Source organism: Excalfactoria chinensis, chromosome 5 (genome assembly GCF_039878825.1).
Source record: "Excalfactoria chinensis isolate bCotChi1 chromosome 5, bCotChi1.hap2, whole genome shotgun sequence".
Classification (NCBI taxonomy): Eukaryota; Metazoa; Chordata; class Aves; order Galliformes; family Phasianidae; genus Excalfactoria; species Excalfactoria chinensis.
Window position 1 is genome coordinate 32,347,435 of NC_092829.1, and position 23,175 is coordinate 32,370,609.

The following is a 23,175-nucleotide window of genomic DNA, read 5'->3' on the forward strand; positions in this document are numbered from 1 at the left end:
AATACAACAAATGGTGCCTTGAATATTCAGATTTTTAGACTGCTGTGTAAAGACAACTGCATATTTAAAGCACTATAAAATATATTATTAAAGAAAAAAAAAGAAAGAAAGAAAAATATGTTTTCTGACCAACAACTTTCTGACATTCACAGAACAGAGAACTATTTTAAGTTTGCCACTAGGGAACAGCATAGTTACCATGCTGTAATGATGGCATCCAAACTAATCATAGGGTCCTCTGCAAATCCAATGTAGCACTGAATTCCCCATTCCTATACTAAATACCAGCGTGACTTTATACCAAAAAATGAAGAAGTGCATTATCAGAAACTTGTTTTTTATACAATCCAAGTTTCCAGTAACCGAATCTTTATTTTTAAACACAGCCTTAGAACATGGTAGCCCAATACATTTCAGCTAAGCTTATCCATCATAGCCTATGACTCAATGGCTAGTATCCAATACCCAAACACACCATGAATAAACTGAAGGTCATTTCAGCCATATTACCTAATCACCAGTGGTCTGCTAGCTTGAAGCCAGTCTCCACTATTTTCCATAACACTGATTCTGACTACAGGTCTTTTCTTCTCAGAAGGCTACAAACTACAGCTGCCAAAAGTTGTCTTAATATTGTCACCTGTGTCTTTATTTTATTTCCTGTATGTAGTTAATTTACTTGTCTCAGTCTGGAAGCTCCAGCCACCAATCCTTGCAGTGCTAGACAGCAGTAGATTGACAGATGTATTTCTTAGATCTGCACGAGCTAGGTAAAAGCTTGTCCCTAAACTGCTGAAATAGGTTGGTTATAATGTACGACTCTCAGAAAAAGCAAACCTTACCTTGTGACAGACGGCACGATCCAGTGACTTCACATCCATTCACAGTGCAGTACGCTCCCTGAAGTGGTCGTAATGTCACGATCCCACAGTTGTTGTCTATCATACAATGGTCCTTTTCAATCCACCGCCCCTTCAAAACTAGAATGTATACCTGATTTTATTTCAGCTGTTCAAGGGGTCAGGTATCCTGTATTTTCCTCAAGATTGGAATAACACATGGTTTTACCCTATGAGTGCATACTTCATACCACAAAGAACCGTCTCACTTGCAGAAAAAGGACAGCCAATTATTATTGTTGATTATTAGCCCAATACCAAACCATATTAATAAATAAATAAATAAATAAATAAATAAAAAATTTGAAAACAGCTTTCTCTTTCAAAATATTTTTTGTTCTAGAAAACTCTAAGCTGCTTTCTGATTTGTAAGCTGGTGTGCAAATTCTTCTTAATGTTATTAGAGCATTTACTGGTTATGATCTTACTAATCCATTAGAATAAAATTTTGAAACAAAGTTGAAATCCAGAAAGTGTCCTATTTTGGTATGAAGTTTCAAGGCAATAATGATAAGGATTGAGATTCTGACTGCTAAAACTAAGGAACAACTGAAACAAAAAAAAATATTCTGAGTAATTTACATTTTCTATCTAAAACACATTCAAAACGCTTTTCAGCTCTCCTAAGGCAGAGGACCATGATCACCCATGCTGCCAGTTTAAGAGAGGACATACCAAGATTTAGATGTTGGACAGAGATATTTGTAACCTCTACCAGACTTTAACATGCATGAAGATATTGTTAAAGAGACCTCAGTCAATTCCATTGACTGATTTCTTAGACAGTAACAAACAAACAAAGGCCTGAAAGATTTAAGCCAACTTACATAATTATTCTTTACTGCTTATCTCCTTCTACAAGGAGAACTGATAACTGGAAACATAAGCTGGCTATCACAAGGACAAACGTAAGCCTTTTGTTTCAACCTGAATATATGATAAAATAATCTGTAATAGGATTCTCTTACCAATGTCTTGATCTTGGTCTGAATCACTCCTTCCAATTTTGGTTGTTCCTTCCTAAAATAAAAAAAACAATCTAATAAGTCAGATAGCAAGGATGAATTCTATACAAGGATTAAAAAGCTCTGGCACAGAATCTTAGCAGATATTTGGGAAAAAAATAACCTCTCAGTTCTGGAGTAAACTGTACATAATGCTTTGTCTGCTATAGAGATGCAACTACTTCTTATCCTGCAGCTATGTCAGCCTCTATTATGACTTCAGTAGATGGAGTAACCCTCAGTACGTGATTTTGGAACATGCTGAAGACAAATATTTTGAACACGAACACAAGTTCTGATGCTTTGAACTTTTATAGTGAGTTTTGGGTTGGTTGTTTCGGTTTTTTGCTTGTTTTGTTGTGTTTTTTTTTTTTTATTTCCACAGAAATGACATTGTTTTACTGCAATTAAATACCCACATATGAAGAAGGAATTTACAATATGATTATTCAGTTAACCAGGTCTTTTTATATTTCTCAATTAAAAAGAACAACCAACATCAAAATATAAAAGTAACTGAATTTCAGTTTTATAAAGGAAATATATGTCAGAGACTATATGATTCTTCAAAGTAACCACTGCTGGTGAACTTCTTCCAAAACATAAATTCTTATTGATAAACGTATGCAGATATGTTCCCAAACTTGAACATGAAATAACTTCATAGGAAAGAGCTGCCCAGGAACAAAAGTCTCAAGAACCAGCAAATCAAAACCATACTATCAGCCAGTGATGTAAGACAGACAGCATTTTTAAGTTTCAAGTTCAAACACCAATAAAGTCATGTCATTTAATTGTTACAATGAGAACAAACTACTAGTAAAGGCAACAAATTTAACACCCGCCTAGTATATTCCATTACTGATTCCTGTCCGTTTTCTTAGTAAAACAAAGCAAAACCACTTCCCAGAGCTGAAGAGACACTGTAAGTGATGATTATAAACTGGCTATTCTACACATTCTAAAACAACTCTATAAGTCATTTTTAAATTAATCATGGTCATTAAGGTACTTGATTTCCGTATTCTCATGAGAACAAATTGAGTGTGGTTTCTGCTCCAAGCATATTATAGCCTAGATTTAAAGCTAAAATGAGAAGTAATAACTGGGAGTCTCAAAACTGGAAAAGGGAGGTTGCACATTACTGTAAGATGATACAGTTATGGGTAATTACATATAAATTGTAGTTATTTCTTGTATTAGAGATCAAGAGCACAAATACCTCTTAGTTTCTCACATAGCTTGGATCTCTGAACAGCGGGGAAGTGGAGGAACTGAACAAACAAATCCCTCTGCTACAAACCATGCTGAGATCTTTGCCCTTGCTGTAAAGGCTGACAGCTTAGATTATGACCAGTTTCCCTGCTTTGGAGGAAATGTCAGCTTAACATTCAGTGGACTCAACCACCAAATAGACACCTGTGGAAAACCTTATAATCCATTTGGTTTTTGACTTACCTCACAAAACCAAGTGAACTAGCACCACATGACTTATGTAGAGAGAGTAAATTAACTCCCAAATCACCGCTTCTTTAATTATCTCATTGACCAAGCAAGGAGATAGTTATTATCCTACTAGATGAAACTTTTTTACAGTATTCTGAAATAACTTTCTTGTAAAACAATTTAATTCAGAAAAATATACTACAGCTGTATTGGCTTGTGGAATTCACAGCAATTACATGCTGTAAAAACTCCCATATTTTTAAGATAATTTATCAGAAAAAAAATAGGTATTTCTGTTAATGAAAGCAAGAAAAAGGAATGGAACCTAAGAAAGAAAGGTTCATTAAGCACAGTATGGTGGATTAGTGCAATTAACACTATAGAATGACAAGAAAATAGAAGAGAAACACAATGTCTGTTACTCATGATCTGAAGACTGATGCCATGATATTTCTCTCAAGCACAAATTAAAGTTCTGCAATACATTGAAGTCCTTATATATAAGGCAACCACTAGGGTTTTACCTTCTTGCTGTTCAGATGAAGGTAATAGACACCAGAGTCTAAAAGATGCAAAGCACAAAGAAAAGAAAAGGCAGCATCTAGAAGCAAAGAAAGAGGGAACAAAGATGTTAGTCTGACAGAGGCTCTGCCTAATGACCTCAGAAGATGACCCTTCAAACTAGGCTTATCTATCAAAATTGATACTGTTAAATTACTTCAGATGTTGTTAAAATTACTATGTGAAAATACCTAATGTTTCCAAACTGCACACAATGAAAAAACTTTTAAGTGATAGCAGTTACTTTGAATAAACATTTTACGTTAATGATGGAGTAGTAAAGTTTTAAGCATGTTGATCAGCACTAGATGTTATTACTTGTTCCTTAGTTATTATCTGGTACAATTTCTTTGTGCTGGCATGAGAAAAATCAATAATAATGTTTGTTTTTCAACATAATAAAGAGTAGAATGATTTCCGTTTCAAACATTTGTTGCTGTTTTTTAAAGAGGAAATAAATACGGTGTCTACACACTATATCAAATAGCACAGAACCTAGCTTTGGCTTCAGTTATTTTTATTACCAGACAGAAACACAACAAGATCAACTTCACATGACAACAACATCTAATGCATTCTTTTGCTAACAAGTGTGCCTCTCAATATGTGCTTATCCATCTTTTTTTCTTTTTTTTTTTCTTATCTTAATCAGCATCAATGTTTTCTTCTGTTCATTTAAACATCTTCAAAAAATTAAAGCCCAGCTTACCACTTAGCCCCGGCTTAAAAAAACAACTTTGAAACTATTTGAGCAAGTTACTCACATCTTGTGCCACAGTCTAGAGGAATATCTATGTGATGTTAAGAAAGATTATTGGTTAGTAAAAATAATGATCTCTTAAAAGAGTAGCTACACAGAAAAGCAGATTCTATGAAGACAGGATTTCCACCTGACTCTGGAAAATAACCAGTCAAACAGAATTGTGATTAATTTGCATTCAAGCTGCAGACGTGGAATCTATTACACGTAAGCAGCAATGGCTATAAACAGCAGACACTACTAAATTGATACTGTCAAAGTTTACTTTTTTACTCAAGCTACAGTTACACTAATATTCCTGTCTTGAGTATACAAGCTACTAAAATCTGGACCAGTAATTCTGGCATTCTTTAGACACCATCATTTACCTTTACAGAGATGCACGCCTATCATCTTGTTTTGCAGGCTAACTACTAAACCCTAATTTGGATACTTTACTTCACATACCACATATTATTGCATGCGCATTATCATTTGTGCATGCATTCATAAAAGGTGAAGTTACTATTCTGTATATGAATTCCCCTTCACTTCCATTTTCGTATGTTCTTTTCTGCTGCTGTTTTCCTTTTATCTGAGTATTTGCTCTTTTTGTGGATTGTAGCAGCCATTTTTTGCTAACTTTTGTTGTAATGCCACCTTAACCACACTCCATTTTGCAAATAAAACATGTTATTAAATCCAAAGGGAAAACAAAACAAGGGACAATTTCTCACCCTGAGATGATACAGCACCACTCCTGTGCTGAGGATATCATCATCCATTGCCATTAGGTGAGGTAAATTGGAATCTATTGTTACTCCCGCTTTTTCTTTGTTGATGTCCACACTGTATTCTTCCATGATTGCCTTCCTGTCCATCCACTTACTTGTCCAGTCTTTGGTCAGTTGCTCAATCTTTGAGGAGAACAGGAGAGGAAATAATTTCATTTACTAAGCAGTTGAACTTTTCTCATTTGTAAATGTTCTAATTAAAGAACATTTCTGCAGCAACAAAATCTGGGTAGGAACTACTGCCACCTACTGAAGTAGCTTAATCCATTGAAAACTCATTCCCAAAATACCAGAAGGATATATGATCATGATAGCTACTTAATTTGCCTGTCCTGACAAGCCTGAGTAAATCTTACTAGAGACTCCAAAATCTCTCCATGACTCTCTGGTGAACAAATCTCTGTAGAAATTCAGTGACTGCACAACAATTTTCTTTAATTAAATTGGAGGAGTTTAATCTTAATACTGGAAGACAAAAGATTTGTATAATGAATTATTGTGATACACTGAGACGAATTTCAAATAAGTAATAGACAGTGCAGACCTAGTAATATGCAGTGGATGGTATCATCCCATTAAGGACACAAGAGGCTTTCAACACAAATGGGTAGAAAACATGCAACATACACATTAGGGATGACTGTTTCCTGCATTTTCAGAGCAAACAAGAAAGGATTAATGCAAAAACATTTTCATCATTGCCCCAAAGAATGGCAATGCTATCCCTCCCAGCCCTCTGGAATGGGAGAAGGTTAGAGGTGATTCATACGCACCTTCATCTCATTCTGAAGAACCAGCTCAGTCAGATTTCCATCTCTGTCATCGCTCCAAGGACTGGAATTCCTCTGTTCAAACAACAGTCACAGAGATCTAAGGGTTGGTTTCCTTATTCAGCACTGGCAAGCATGTTCTTTCAAGATTTCAAGGTGAATTCAGGGAAAAGGACAAAATATACAGACATTCAATGATGCCTACTGCTCTGTAAATATTGCATGCAAGTTCTGGGGGAGGCACAGGTGAAAGAGCATTAACAGAGGGATTTCTATGTACATAACTCTTGTGGTTCCAGTGTCTTCCAAGAAAATAGGCACCCTATCACATGGGAAGCCAAGATGCTACTATTATTCCAAAGACAAAAACACAAAGGATGCCAGATGCACTGTTATGGCTTAGAGGCTCACACCCTCTTTCAGGAGACAGAGTGCACAGGCAGACTGAAGCCTCCAAATTGCTGGTGAGCTAGTTCACATTTCTGGGAAAGAGGACTGTAATTAATCTTGCAAGGAAGTCACATCAGTAATTAATACTTTGCATTGTCTTCATGCTTCTGTATTCCCTACAAACAAAATGGCTTCAATTTCAAGATATTTCTGGACGACAAAGCCAGCCAACTGCATGAAAGGCAACAAGAAAATCCTGTCAAATCATCATGCATCTGCTTATACTTCAGGATTATCAATATTATACCAGGAAAGGGAGAAATGGCAAAAATGCAGTTAGTCTTGTAATTATCATGAAATGATGGAGATTAGATGAAACTAAGGTATTGAAAGCACCATTAAAGCTACAACTGGGATTCATTCCTACGTACCAGTTCAAAGCTCATCAGCAAAGTTTTCAATCTATCAATTTCTTCTCGCAGTTCTCTAATCAGTTTTACATTTGCATCCTGAAACATTGAAACAAGGATAAAAGACAGAGTAAACATGCATTGTCATAGTCATTCAAAGAGAATAAAGATGGAAATTCAAGGGACAGATATGAAGAACATACAGTAGGTGTGATATTCTAAATTATTTAAGCTGCAGGGAATGAAATAAATGATTTCTGTAATAACCAGTCAGCTATTTAGCCTCAATCAGCATGAGAAAAAGAGGTATAAATTTTATTCTGAGAGTAGATATTCTGAAGAAAACTTAAAGAATTTACACAATCAAACTGAACAAGAATGAAAAGCAGAACTCAAGGCCTCACCTCATTCACTCTGGGCTTGTTAATTATATTTTTGGCATTTGAGGCATATCTTAAGGTACTCATGGTTTCATTGTAGCTGGAGCTTGCAGGAGAAATAGCTAACGAGTAGAAAGCAAACAGTGGTTTTTATTTAAAAGATGTACTCAGTTTAACCAAATGCTTTTTCAAGAAGATTATTTTTTGTTGTTTTTGCTTTTTAATTCTGCTTCTTTAGAAAAAAATCCAATAAAACCCTTAAGGATTCATCAGGCTCATAGAGAATGATTTCACAAGACTGTACTTACAAATGAGTGTTTAATCAAAGCCGTGACATTTAAGACACTCTCATTCTTTACTTCATGCACAACTGAAATAGAAATACACCTATTTATTTCTTTATGTATCCCATGAAGTGTTTATGAAAATCTTCACAAGGTCAGATTCTAAGTGATACAGCTGATTAACCTCATCAGAGTTGTATTTTAGGGGGGTAATGTAGTGCAGAATCATAACAATTAACAGAAATCAAACTCACTGGCAATCATAATGGTCTTGGAGTTGCCCCCCAGGCTGTCCTTCAGGAGCCAGGTGAGGATGGAGTCACGATATGGAATGTATGCTGGTCGTCTGCTCCCACTGACACTGCCTGTGGAGGGGCTGTCCATGTGGCTGCTCTCCCCTTCGCTCGTTAGGGTGTTTATGCTCTGGCAGCTGCTGAATATCTGTGAATTTTGTGCTGAAGGAGAAATGCAGAAGTGCTCAGGAAATGGCTGATCTTCTGTCATGACTGCATAGTTTTCTTAAATATTACAGTTTAGGAAGCCCCACAGCTGTTCTGTTCAGACTTGATTGTAATGATGTAACACGTTGTGGATGTGTCCTATACTTTTATCACTACCACAGAATATAAGGAATCGCTGAGCTTACCTAAAGTGGAGATGACAATTCCAAGTGTAACCAATGACTTGTTAATATTGGCACCTTCTGTAATTCGATCTTTGCAGTAGCTGGGGTCAGCTCTTTCACTGAAACACAAAAGCGTGGTATAGACGATGCAAACCAAATAAATGTGTTTAATTATTAACATACTATCCATAGGAAAGCATCATACATTTTCCTTACAAGAAAACAGAAATAGAAAAGCATGCAAACAAAACAAAACAAAACAAAACAAAACACAAGCTTTGATCACTTTCCATGAAATATCACTCTCTGGTTCAGAAAGTCCACACAATCAGCAGCATAAGTTGCTGCTAAAGATCTAACCAGACAGTAAGAAATGACATTTGTCCCATGCTAGGAAGCGATTAAGAACATATTCCTTTTTTCCCCCCCTCTCCTCTCTTTGCAAGCTCAGATTTCTAATTCCACTAACAGATGCTGAAAAATACTCTCAATAAGGATAAAAGTCTGAACAGAACTCAACATTAAGTGTCTGCAACAGCAAAGTATTGGTCAGGCAGTTTCTTCCCAATGAAGTCCAGTGTCCAGACCAGAAAAATAGATGACAGAGATTATTAGCTCCTTGTTACTGTACAGAGACTTGGACTTACTGTCACTTTACTGAAGCTTAAATATTAAGGCAGTACTACCACTCTCTTGAGATAAAATTATCTTTTTGCCAGTTGCTGTATTATTACCTGCCTGCAAGGTCCACTAAGTTGATCTTGCTTGCAATTTCAGAGGGTAGATTGTTCTCCAATATAGCCTGAAAAGGATAAATAAAAGGATCAATAAAATAGGTGCCTTCTCTTGTCTGAAATTAATTCACACTTCTGACTCTGGCTGTTGTTCTTTGTGACCTTGACTCACTCACTATGTTCAAACCATTAACTCAACATCTTTCTCAGCTGATAGAGAAACTGCCCTTGTATGTGGATTTCCTCTCTCAAAAAAAAACAAAACAACCCTTTACTGCCTAGCAACTGTGAAAGCATTTCTTGTAGATTCTGCACAGTTACTTTCCACCAATGTATTCCAAAGGTCTTTTGTGAAACTAATGAAAAATATCCCCAAATGTTCCGTGATTACAGGATGTTAGACATGTGATATAGAAAAGGTCTATTGGATCACTGAAAGACTTCCCTGCCAGGAAAGGATATAATTCCTCCAGAGAAAGAGTGCATTGTCTTTAGGAGGAATAGATGCCAAGTGCTAAAGAGATGAGCACATCTGAAATGCCAGACAGATAGAAAATTTTGCTGGTAAACAAATGATATACTTCAATTAAGGATCTGAAAAGAGCGTGACATCAGAAAACAATTTTTTACAGCATCTTACAGGGAATATTGCATTTCAAAAGGCTGGTTAAAGCTTTAAACTGTTTTGTTTTGTTTTTTAATTGCAGCAAGTTTACAGCATCACTGCCAACTACAAACTTGTATAGAAGAACAAGAATACTTCAGTAAACCATCAGGTGGTATAGGAAGTGTAACACATCTGCTGTGTGATCCAAAGGAAATAAGTAACAGTTTCCACCTAGATCATTAAAAATATCACAAACAGTGACAACTAAACAATGCACAATACATCAAACAATGCTTTTTGAGAGTGAAAAGGAAGTTGGATTATTTATAGCTAACCTGAGTGTAGTGGATGGTGAAGATTGCATGGGACCTGCTGCTGGCATTGTGAATATGTGTTGCTGCTGTAATTCTAGAAAAAAAAAAAAGAGACCATTCAATAACAAAAGACTTAATTCCCTGTATTCAGAGAAAGTACAAACAAATACAGAAAAAAATGACGCAGAAGGAGGAACATTAAAGTTTGTGAATGTGGCAAGTTGCATTCTTCAGTCTGCTCACACAAAGTTTGGCAGAAGACATAGCTGGATATAAACCAACCATGAAGCTAAGGGTGGTTTTGCCCACAACAGAACTCTGAAGAAATATCTCAAAACAGTCCTACAGCACAGGTTTAAAAGTCTGAACAAGGGTAAGACACAGCAAAAGAGTACAGTCAGTGATAGCATCATACGGCTCATCCCAGACAGCACTGAAAGTACCAGTCCAATATCTTTCTCATAATATTGTTCCTATTCTTATTTCTTGGCCCTTCACAAAGGGTCCAAAAAGATTCCTACATCACTTTCATGGATTCCTACTGTTACAAGGCTATTGCAAGTAAGTTTCATGCCATTAGAGAAGGGCAGTGAGATTAGCCAGCCTATCAATATCAAATGAATGCTGTTAATTCAATCAAGTAGCACTTCCTTGCCCTTCTCACACAGGCAGGTCGGTCCCCCATCTCCAGCCTTCTGACCCATGGATTCTGGCTAGTGGGTGCCAGACTCAGAGGGTCTCCGTAACAAACTTTTGGAAATCCTCCTTTCTTTGTTATTGTTCTGTTGTGACAAATTGAAGGAAAGCATACTTCTTCCTAGGGCTGAAGCCAGGTGACAAGTACTTCCCTTTGTCACTCTTGTGCTGTGACTTTTGAATACTAAGCGACATATTATTGATGATCAGATGTCAAGTTCTGAGTTTGCCATTGACAGGGATGTAATTTTATTACTGGAGACAAGGACTTTAAGATCATACGTTTGTTACTAGCTCAGCTACCAGAGTACTGCCCAAAAATGCTGCAGAAGAGAGCAAAGTGGCAGCTGTACGAGACTGGCAGCTGTATGCGAGCAGCAACTGTGAGTCCCACAGGAGGCTAAAACCAGGACTCCACTACCTATTGTTCCCTACTTTCTACAGTTCCATATCCATGTGACCTGGCACTGCCAAAAAGCTACAAGCAGTCTAGTGCATCATAATTTTAAATTAGCTTAAACTAAGGAAGCAGGAGAAGGTGATCTAATCTCCAGATCCTGGTGTAGATTAGTTTTTTGATGTACTATAGCATCACTGAGATTCTAACATTTCATCTCCTCATGTGATAAGAGGTAACATTAGTTTGGAGGATCCATTCAAATTATACCATTTTCTATCAATTTAACAGCAGCTCTTGCCTAGTGATGGCCTAATTCCAAATCATCATCTTCCCTGTAACACCAGTTCCTACAGTTCTTTCATAGCAAATGTGCATGATTTCAAGAACATAAAAAGAGTATTTATAAAAACTATAATAGATAAATATAAAACAAATACAAAAATACACTATCTTTTCAGTAGTCGGTCATGAAGTTATGCTGACAAGTGCGTTGAGTTGACAAGTAAGCCATGAGGTTTAAAGCATCATGAGCAAATAGAGAAGAAATAAAGCCTGTTCACAACAAAACATTTTCCTGGCATACATCTTTAAATTCAGACAACTTTGTGGGTAAGTTCTGAAGAAATATATTAAACAATACCTTCATAAGTTCTTGTGCTACTGTAGATATGTAGCATCAAAAGTACTGCCAACACCACATGCAAATCAAACTTCAATGAAACCAATGCACAGTGAAAGAAGCGTTAAATAAAGATGGAGCTGGTTTGTTTTAGAAAATACCTTTTAGCTATTCCCTCTTCTAGAAGTTCTACAACTTGCTTGTAGTCTGTAACTAGATGTTGAGATAATCCTGTCAAAGATTTTAAAAGGGTTAAATGCGTATTTTTTTCTCAGGAGTTCCAGTCAGTTCATTTTGTTACCCACTGAGGAGTCATAATAACAATTTACCCAATGCCAGGAGCAAAAGGATAATCTGCTGGGATGCCACTCAGTTCTATACAAGTAGTCTCAACTACAGACACAGCACTATCAGTACAAAAAATGCCCTGCACATTCAAAGCACGAATCTTTTCCAGTGTATTTGCAAAATAATGATATTTTTTAAATGGCATAACTACATCTTCACACAGAATTTTCATCTATGTCATTGCTACTAATTGGGTAAACACCTTCTAAAGGAGATCTTGTCCATTGCCTCTGAATAATGGCTCTGCTCATATGACTTAACAGAATTCAGAACCAACCACTGTGAATATTTACCATTTATTTAACTAGGTTAGAACCTGCAACGCTGAGGAGCCTTCACGCTGTTATCTCTAGAGGGTACACAATTATGGTCTTTTTATACTGCCTTCTTTCAATATCCTCTTTGATTTTATTTTTAAGGGGAAAATAACATAGAAAACAAAAGAAATACTGCATTGCAGAGCCTACTGTATCAGAGCAGTCATTGTGACTAACACAGTCCCAGTGGAGGGCAGCACATTGCTATGCTGTAGTGGCATTGCCAGTACCATAGAATATGCAGATTCTAGCAGATGCACAAAATTAATTTCAACACGCTTGTTTTTCTCATAAATCCCGTTTAATATGCCTCATTTGCATTTTATGGTGATGATTAGTTATCATTTGTACTGCAGTGGCTCCTAAAGAAAATCACCTAATTTTTTAAACAAGACATTCCTCATCATGCAGTTCAGGACAACTTTATTTTTCCCTCCACACTAATGGACTAAATCAGGTTTGTTTTGCTTTATTCCAGGCCACAGAATCATGGATTGACAGTGAAGTACTTAGAAATGTTATTTATTTAGACCAAATAATTTATATACTGCTACACTTAAAGTCAAGTGAACATAACATTGAGCAAGACTGAAATGGGAGGTCTCTGATATTATTAGAGAGAGTTGATCCTTACCTGGTAACAGCTTACTTAGATTTAAATGATAGAAAAATCTAAGCCAAATACAGGAACTTATTTTAATTTCTTAATGACACACAAAGGAAAACAAACAAACAAACAACAACAACAAAAACTAAGAAAAACCCCTCTCATACTTGCATGCAAGATATAGATCAGCTTTCAAAGAAGCAGCTTTTCTTCTGCTCTCTAATATTGCTTTCCAATACAGTAATTTCCAAAGTCATCACATTTTCCATTTGAGAAGGAAGTTTATTAGTGGGTAGTACATACACTAGTAATGGGATCATCAAAAGTCAGTGTTTTCCCATACCATTTTTCAGGGTACTGAATAAAATACAATATAATGGAGGTTATATATAGGAGGCATGGAGGAAACTGTTGCCTAAGTACATTTCTATAAGCAGTGGGATACTGAATCTAACAAAGAGTTCTAGTTTTGTTTTCAGTAAGATAAACTAAAAGTTGTAAATGTCTCTTGAGAGGAAATGACAAAATGGCTGGTAGAAGAAGAGATCATTTTAAAGTGCAATAGAAAGATCAAAAACTCCTGGTCATCTAGAAATCTGCCTCAGGGTAAGACAGAATCACCCCCAGAAATCTGTCTCAGTGTAACAAAATAGATTGCATCATTTCCTGATTCAAGAGAGGCCAATTCCTTAACAGTGCAACCATCTGTGAGGGAGAAGTTTGAAATGATTCCAATCCAAAGCACTGAAACACTCTTAGCATTTTAAAGGCTACAGTCTCACAGCCTTTACGTGGAAAAATGATGGGCTACAAACTATTCAAAATACTTAAGTGTTCAGAGATGGGACTTCCTGACTGGTCTCGAAATGGAAAATGTATTGCCTGGAGCAACGCAAGTATCAGAGCAACTAGGCATCCTTAGAGAGGCTAAATTCTGATTTTATTCTCAGTCTTTTCTTCATACAAGTGCTAGCTGTACTCTGCATATCGATATCAGCCGCACAACTGACACCCTGGCAGAATGCTGGAGAGCACCTGCAAGCCTTAGAACTGCTGTTAACTTGCAAGAAGTCTAATGCAAATACAGACGCCAGTCCTTAATGCATTGGATCCATAGGAAATAATTGAAAGTCTGCTTATAATTCTGATCTCAGCCATCTAGCTCCTGGATACAATGTTTTTGCATTCTTATTCTGCACTGAGAATCTACAGATAAAAATGCAACAGGTTGCAGCAGGTAGATGTCCCTTGTAACAAAGGTCAACAATTGTTGACTGAAGAAATATATTTCTGCAGTCTGTACTAGGACTGTCTTAGTCCCTCTCCTCAAAAGATATCAGGGTTGTCTGAAGTAAAGCAAACTGTTACAGTTCTTAATTGTGGGAACTGCACATATATATTTGTTAACATATGTATTTGCAGGTATGTGTATATATATCTATATATCTATATATATATCTATATATATATATACATATACATATATACATATACAAATATACATATGAAAAATAAAGAACTTATGCCCTATGACTCATTCACCTGAAATTATTTCTGTTCATATGCTCTCATGAGGCACGTAAAAGCACCCCATGATGCTTTCAACAGAGAAATCATTTCATTTTTTCATGCACATGAAAAACTAAGTTTTTTTTTTTTCTCTTGTACAACAAAAGTATAAAATCAAATCAATAGAAAAGTCTTCCAGGATATTTAAAAACTTTTTTTTTTTTTTTTTTTTTTTTTTTTTAAACTGTCTTGCTTTAAAAATAAGTAGTAAATACTTATTCAAAAGGGATAAATCTAAATTAAAAATCAGAACTGGAATAGAAGAGACAGACTTGGCCTGGAAAATTCCAGATGAAGACAGAATAGTGACAAAAGGCAAGCCAGCCCATTGGCAGAAGCTATAACTTCATTTACTTTTGAAACAAGGAAACTCCATTATATGTAGCCAAGGAATCACTGGAGATATAGTCCTGAGAAAAGGGATGGAAATTGCCAAGGAAGGAAGTAGTTTAAAGACCTTTTCTCGTGTGGTGAAAGAGCAGCTGCTAAAAGAAAATAATTAGTATCTGTACTCCATCAACAATAAAGTTCTCCGATAACAAGCAGGTAGAAAGAGAACTTTGGAAAGAACTCAAAAAAGGCCAAACGTCTACGAATCTGCTTTTCAAAGAATGATAAGCTCGCCATACTAATGAGAACATCAATTCATCTACTTTCCAGCGCTCCTTAAACAGGGTGCTGATGTGCTGGGAAAGCGCAGCTGAAATGACCACAGTGTCAGTTAGTTCCTTTCGTTTAGGACCATGCAAGTTAAACGACTCCCAAGTGCTTGTTTCAAACTTTGAGAGAAAGAATCAGTACCAACCATCAGTTGTTAGATGCTCTGTTACTGATACTGCAGGTGGCCAGGAAATCAGAACTGTGTAATTCAAATTCCATTCAATCAACAACTCACTTAGACAAGAACCCTATCTGTTGTCACATCTCAACTTAATCTCCAAACTGAAGATAAAAATCTGACATGTAATCCTGTGATAAAGAAAAACAGAGGGAGGAAACTGGACCAGTAAGGATGAATTTACAAAAGAAATAGAAACAGGAACTCTATATTTAAAAGGCAGAACACGTAAGTATTTGATCTGAGGTGATAAAGCCAATAAAGTTCTGTGTGATATGCTGCTTACATATTAAAGGCATACCTCTCAGGCAGCCAGTCAAGCACTTGCAGAGTCAGGCAATCTTTATTAAAGCGTGAATTAAAAAGCACGTGATGTTACTTGCATAATTGGATCTATGTTACTTATCCTCTGCCTTCTGAGTGTAAAGAAGGGCAATATTCATATTGCATTCTCATTTGGGTAATAAGAATTTTTAATTGCTTTTCCAGGCGCAATCTGGAACATTAAACAGCTAAGTTTATCTACTTTCTTATTATTATCACTTTACAAGTATACTAATGCCAAGGACTGAAATACAAAGGATTCAAAACAAAAGCAAGCAAGAAAGCAAAATACCATGGCTCATACATGATCTGCACCTGGAAAGGCAAACAGAACTATGCAGAATGTGCAGGACATTGAGACAACAGAGGCAAAGTCTTCATTATAACATATACGTTCATATTAGCAAGTAAAATATTTGAACAGAGTAACTGCGGAAGAGTGGAAGCAATTAGGATCAGGCCAAGAATATGTGCAAAGATACCTGAAAGCCTGATCCACATTTACTTGAAATTTACTTGAAATTCCGGTTGCTCACCTTGTACATACGGTCCTGTTTCAGGGTGTTCTCTGACTCTGAGAGTGTAAGGCTTCTTGTGGTCTGACTGCTTTAACAAATCTCGGACACGCTCATTATAGATTTCTAGAAAACTGCAACAAATGTAATGTTCAGTGCACACAATTGGAACAAAAAAACAGAAAGCATTTATTTAGACAGTGTAAATACCTGAATGTTGCACTAATCATTCATGACAAAGTTAATTACTTCATTATCTCTGTTACCGTTCTTTCTTACACAGTACATGTAGAAAGAACTTACAGTAGGAAACTTCCAAGAAACAAGAGGTATCCGCTACTTTAGTTAAAAATTCATAAAATCTGCATTCTTAAAATGAGTAAGTTCAGATCCCCAGGCTGCCAAATGAGTTGCTTCAATAAGTGAAGGAGACCTCAGAATAAGTAAGGAATGGAGAATTATGACTCAGATTTAAGTTACACAAACAGTAAGTAAATTCTTCATGCAGTTCAACTTCAGCTGTCTATACTAAACTGAACGGATAGTATACAGGGGCCTATACTCTGGTAAATGAATGGGAACTATATGGAAAACTAACAACAATACTTCTCATCCACCCTCTACATTCTCCCTCTTGGCCCAAACAATTATTATCGGAGTAAATATCTACAAAAATAATAAACCAGTCTAAACCAAAATTCATTTGACTACAGCAATATATTTTTTGAAAACATCCATAGTATTGCTCAAAAGAGTGACTCACTTACCTGACTTTAACTCTGCAAGATGCCGTCTGGTCTGAGTAATCATCTTTCCTTGAAAAGAGGCCCTGCACAAACCAGTCTATGTAAATTTTAAATATATCAAGAAAATCCAGCACCTTAAGAAATGCAAGTGAAATTAAAATAAAAAAAAAAAGTACCTCACATATACGAGGTGTCAGCCCGATGGATGCCTTCAAATAATAACAAAAAAAATATTAAGCAACATACTTGCTATTACTGATTCAAAATTCATATTTAAAAAAAAAGTTAACTTATAAGAAAAGGACAGAATTATGGCACAGCATTGAAGTAATGACTGCATGGCAGATTACAACACAGACCACTCTGGACTGTAATTCAGAACAACATGGCAGTGATCTACTATTCCAACTGAAGCACCTTGAGCATGAAATACTGCAGGAATTAGTATGCTGTACCGTGTCAACTGTCTTAGCTTCAGTGAAAGTCCTAATGATAACAAAAGTCATTATAGAGCAACTTAAGCAGCATCAGTGAAAAATTTAGAGAATTTCTCAGTTAAATACAAGAACTATTCAGTGTGAAGAGACTGGGCATGCCTTTGTCAGAGGAGCTCCAGCATAAAGGCAGGATAACATAGGCTAGTTTGACTGGTTAGTCATGTTTTATTTTTCCTTATTTTAATTTTATTTCTTTATGCTACAGAATCAGAGAACTTTGTTCTAGAGTTATAAATCTGATCTCCCAAAGAAAACAGGACATAGGCTGCTAAAATCACCCAAACTACAGAGTCTAAAATTTGTCCAAACAGACTAGACAGTACTAAAGTAATGCTATGCTTTTGTGTAGCAAACTGTTATTTTGACATGATTGCTCACACTTCAGTTATTACACTGCTAACATGCCCAGAGAAAGAATCTCAGGTTTAGGTGGAATCCCTTTACTGAGTAGAATCATAGGGTTGCTTGGGTTGCAAGGGACTATAAAGATCATCTTGTTCCATTCCCCCTGAGATGGGCAGTGTTACTGGCCAGTAAATAAGGCATAAGATCAGGCTGCCCAGAGCCTCATCCAGCCTGGCCTCAAACGCCTCCAGGGATAGGGCATCCACAGCGTGTCTGAGACTGTTCCAGTGCCTCATCATCCTAGCACAGGCTTTTAAAAGGAACATTTGATAAGGGTTGAGGGGAGAGAAAAAGTACAGATTCCTTGAGTAAATATACTACTACGGACATCTCATTCTTCCCAGTTATGATCACTGTTTCACAATGAATAGACATTACTATCTCAGAAAGATTTCACTGAAGAAACAAATTGCTTTATAAGCCAAGAATCTCTTAGAAAGATAACTACCTGGAATTTTGTTCAGAAAGAAATGATAATTTCAAGAGTTGGCTATTCTGAATTGCTAGCATTTTATCAAAATAACAGCATATTTTTCAAAATAATGTAATGCAGGTAACCTAGCTTATCTCTCATTAACTCTGATTTTAACATCTCTTCAGGCTTTCATAGTGTTGAGTTTGATTAAACAGAGAAGCAATTTATGATTTGACAAAGTCCAACTGCTGATGTCTGAATTAGTATGGAGATTGTAAATAGTGTCCCATTCAACAAACTGCCAAACTGTTGTCAATAGGCAACTCACATATCACCAAGTAGAGAATGAAGCCTATTCTGAAGGTATTCCTTTAAATTTCATTTAGGTTATAGATTTTTTGCCTCCTAGCCTGGCAACAGGTTTCACATGTGGTAAGATGAGGGACATCTAAAAGAAATATTTCAACTACGTCACATCATCTAGACACTTTTTAGCCAATGCTATGTTATTTGCCTAATTGTAAAGACTTGCCTCTCATTTTATACACGAACAACTTACATAAGCATCTTGCACAACCAGCACACATGACAGTTGAAAAGTAAAGCAATATTTCTGAGAGGCATCCCACCCTCAACCCCAAGTTAAAATAAACGCTATAACTCACAGGTGTTCCCATCATTGTGTAAGTTTTTCCTGAACCTGTTTGTCCATATGCAAAAAGGCAGATGTTGTATCCTCTAAATGCACCTGACAGCACAGAAGTGCCAAGGTCCTGGAACACCTGGAACGATCAATAGAGACAGAACAATCCATGAATAATATATATGCCTCTAAAACATCCTGCATTATCTGTAGATGTTCCAATTTTAATAATATAATGCGAACAATGAGTTTCCTAGTATTTGTCTTTCTGATCTATCAGACACAAGGTTAAATGTCCAGCATTTACCTGTAAGGTGATCCTCCAGATACTGATATACTAAGCACAGTGCTGACACCAAGTACTGTTAAATTGAGCTTCCCTGCCTGTCATCTCTTATTTTATGCTTAGAATGGAGATCCTAATTTCCTCCCCAAACCTTTTACAGTCCTCTGCATAAATCTGAAAGGATATCATGATCAAGGCTCTTTGAAGCAGTAACATCAGTAGGAGAATTAGACGAGATAATTACAGGTCAAAAACAAAGTGAAGTCAAAACCAGAGCCTGCAAGCCATACTGTGTCCAAGCAATACTTCTATCTGACCCATGTGGCCAGGAAGTGATGCCACAAATGTCTAAAATGCTTTCTTTTCTGTTCATGCTTCATGCACAGTGATGTGTGTTCTGCTTATAACACAGACTCTGGAAGAGTTGCCACCAAATCAGCATCAGCTGCTTCTAAATCTTGCACCGGTCTCCTTGGGGCTGCAGAATTTGGACCATCACAGCTAGACTGCCCACATAGCCAGCTCTGAATAATAGTTCCCACTGCTTTCCCTTCCCTTTTTCAGAGACACAGCTGCCCCAGATTGTGGCCATGTTCTCAGGACATCAAAGCCACCACAGACCGCTTGAAAGGATATCTGGAAAGGTTTTCTAGGAAGTGTAGAGTGGATCAAAAAGTTCCTGTAGGCAGGCTGCCAATTTCTTAGCAGAGCATTAGCTTTCCAAAAGAAGTGCTGTGAGAGTTAATACTTTTGCTTTTCACATAGAATACTAACTTAGAAATTCAGAGAGATGCATAGGATTTCACTATATTCCTGTTTTGAAATCTTATCAATTGCCAGTCACTTATTTCTCTACTGGACAGTTAAATGTATCACTTAGATAAGAAATTCAATAGCAAAATGTATTTCATAGATATCATTCCACCTGAACTGCCTAGAAGAGATTAAAAAAATCATCTCCTGAAACTTTATTTTCAGATCATATTTCAACTCAAGGTGCTAATTTCCAGCTGAAGAATCAATAATAATCCCATTCAGAGGAATTTGGCTAGCCCCACCCATATTCATAAGGATATGTAGAACATGAGAACCTCTGCTTCATTAGAATTATCAGATCAAGGACCTTTTGAGTTCATGGAGAGCCACAAACAACAGTTAAAGTCATAAACATAATAAACAGACACAGACTGCTAAGCAGGAGGTCCACAGTGCAGCCAGGAATATCAAATGGGTAGAAACTCCATGCTGGTAGTTCAGGGATTCAGCAGAGAGATGTGGATGAGCATATGTACACTCACTAGAGAGCACCAAGCAGGACTACCAGATGAGCAGAAGAACTAAAGAGCAGGGCTCAGGACCTATGTAAGGATATTAGATGAGCAGAGGGCCTGTACTGGTATTTGAGGAATCTGTAGCCATGCACGTTCTTTGACCCGGAGAGTTAGGGTATGCTAAATATCACTGAAAATATCACCAGCCAACATCAATCCTAACCAGATTAGGAAGAAAAGACTTGACTGCCTATGCTTATGTTTCATGCAAGTGCTGTATGTGGGTGCTACTGAAGGCAGAGCCCACTGTGGCATCTGGTGCAGGAAGCTGCATAAGCATCCTGCATCCTCTGCCCTTGTCACTGGCCCTTTCATTGTATTAGAGTGAAATGCAATACTGGTTGAAGCTGCAAATGGAAAAAAGCTGCCTCACCCGTGAGGCTGAGATGAAGAGACCTCTAGGTCTCCAGGTACACAGTGGTAGCCTCCAGGGGCAGAAAGAATCCTGAGGTTCTGGAGGCCACATGAGGCAATGTCCTCATCAGAGGCCTACATACATTTAATCATTTTGTCAGAAGCAAGTATTTATGGTCTTTCATTAAATAAAATTCAAGAGTCCAGAATACACTAGGAGCTACTAGTTTACTTGCAGCACTTCTGGCTAGTAAATCCTTATGAAGGACAACATGCCATGAAAAGGTCAACTTTTATGAACAGAGGGACAGAAAGTACGTGATACTATTAGCAAAACACATTGACAATACACAGTTTATGAATAAGTAAACAAACAACAGACATATTACTGTGATGGTTAAAACTTATTTAAATAAATGTTGCATTGCATGCATAAATATCAGAGACAGAAACCTGAGATCAAAATATGTGCCATCACAAAGGTTTAGAATCTCCTCAAAGAACCTAGAAATGCAAATGATACAGAAGAAAGCTACTGAGAAGGACATGACAATGTCAGTCTTACTGTGCTACTATGGAAAGAAAGTGCACAGTTTAAGAGAAGAACAACATTTAGCCTAGTCTAGTAGCCTGAGTGTTAGCATCAAAGGGGCTAGGCAAAAAAGCCTAAGATAGCTGTGACAGCTGTGCATTTAAAGCACCAGGAAAAAGAATGGCGATTAAAAAAAAAAAAAAAAAAAACAAAAAACGTAGAGGTAAGGAAAAGGTAGGGAAGAAAAGTTGTATTTGATGTGGCAAGGGAAAAAGAAAGCTTCTTCCTTCCAGCAGCAGAGTGGAATTGCCACTAAAAATTCTCTCAGAGCTTTTACAAAAGCAGTTATTCTGTTGACCATTCCAGAGGTAAATGTTTCCTTATGCCACAACCAGAACAGAGAGAAAATTGTTCCATATAAATCATGTACATACTGGAAAGTATAAAACAAGATCACAGGCAGCACTTCACCATGAGGCTTGTTGCCTTCTGAGTTGTGGGAAAGCGCAAAAGTAGGGATTAGGCAGGGGGTTGGGTTTTCTCAGAGGTTGCTTGTAGCACTGTTTCAACATCTGTTTTTACTTACATCTCTTTTTCTATATAGGAGCTCCACTTAAAAATAGTAATTGAATAAATATATCAAAATGCGCAGCAAGCCCTGTTGCTTTTTACTTTACTTCATCTCTGAAATTCAGAGGGACCAATTGCAGTGGGATTTCTTGCACGAATAAGGTCTACAGAAATTGATCCTGTATTTTTCCAGAATTCACTTTCATGACATATTCTGAGCATTTTGCTGCTTCTAATTTACTGTTTTTGAGGGTTTATACCTTGATTACATTTGGCTATATGTGGACAGTATACAACGCACCCCCATTTTACTCCAGCCAAGTTTCTGCTTCTCAACTTGAGTCACCATTTGTTCCAGTGATCATGACAATCTACTAACAGAAAACCAACCACAATTAACAGCTGGAGTTGAAAAGCACACAACACTTAGCCATAATCATGCCACTGCTCTAGAATACAGTGATAAACAACAAGTAATCTACTTCCTAACCACTCATTATAAAGATTTTTTTTCAGTAACACCAATGAAACCCAGCTGTAAATAAGGGGCTGGCATCTATAACAGATCAATCTGTTTTTCTTTAATGAAGGTACCTGGAAAAGCATATGAGCACTAATGACAGCTACACAAATCACTGTAACAGATTATTGGCACAACTCATCAACACAGGCTATAAGACAAGCTCCTTTATGTTGTACAGTCAGTCTACAGAGGAATGCAAAAATGATCCAGGGGATGGAACACCTCTCCTATGAGGACAGCCTGAAACTGCTGGGGCTGTTCAGCCTGGAGAAGAGAAGGCTCCAGGGAGACCTGATAGCAGCCTTTCAATAACTAAAGGGGGGTGGACTATGAGAAGGAAATGGCCAGACTCTTTAGCAGGGTCTGTTGTGATAAGGGAAAATGGTTTCAAACTAAAATAAAGGCGATTTAGATTGGATATATGGGAGATTTTTTATTTTTTTTTACAGTCAGGGTGGTAAGGAACAGAGAATGGGTTGATCAGAGAGGTAGTGATGTCATTCTTGAAGACATTCAAGGTTAGGATGAATGGAGCTCTGAGAAACCTAATCTAGCTGTAGGTGCTCATGTTCACTACAGAGGAGTTGGACTACGTGACCTTTGAGTTGGAAGGGACCCTAAAACAATGCTGTGCTTCTGTGAAAGTTGTTAAAAACACTGAAGACTGCAAAAGGTTATCTAAA

At 37.0% G+C, this 23,175-nt stretch overlaps 1 protein-coding gene across 3 annotated transcripts in view; it reads right to left on the minus strand.

Moving 5' to 3' along the window:
- STARD9 (StAR related lipid transfer domain containing 9) overlaps window positions 1–23,175 on the minus strand; it is an 89,789-nt gene that overhangs the window by 33,225 nt on the left and 33,389 nt on the right. For all 3 annotated transcript variants that reach the window (XM_072338997.1, XM_072338996.1, XM_072338998.1), the window contains exons 4-18: window positions 18,919–19,035; window positions 17,113–17,145; window positions 16,958–17,019; window positions 16,212–16,324; window positions 11,834–11,903; window positions 9,979–10,051; window positions 9,037–9,104; window positions 8,324–8,421; window positions 7,932–8,132; window positions 7,418–7,515; window positions 7,035–7,112; window positions 6,217–6,288; window positions 5,387–5,566; window positions 1,868–1,919; window positions 843–980 (exon numbers count right to left, since the gene is read on the minus strand). In XM_072338997.1, the coding sequence (XP_072195098.1) occupies window positions 843–980; window positions 1,868–1,919; window positions 5,387–5,566; window positions 6,217–6,288; window positions 7,035–7,112; window positions 7,418–7,515; window positions 7,932–8,132; window positions 8,324–8,421; window positions 9,037–9,104; window positions 9,979–10,051; window positions 11,834–11,903; window positions 16,212–16,324; window positions 16,958–17,019; window positions 17,113–17,145; window positions 18,919–19,035 (1,453 nt within the window). The remainder of the gene's footprint in view (window positions 1–842; window positions 981–1,867; window positions 1,920–5,386; window positions 5,567–6,216; window positions 6,289–7,034; window positions 7,113–7,417; window positions 7,516–7,931; window positions 8,133–8,323; window positions 8,422–9,036; window positions 9,105–9,978; window positions 10,052–11,833; window positions 11,904–16,211; window positions 16,325–16,957; window positions 17,020–17,112; window positions 17,146–18,918; window positions 19,036–23,175) is intronic.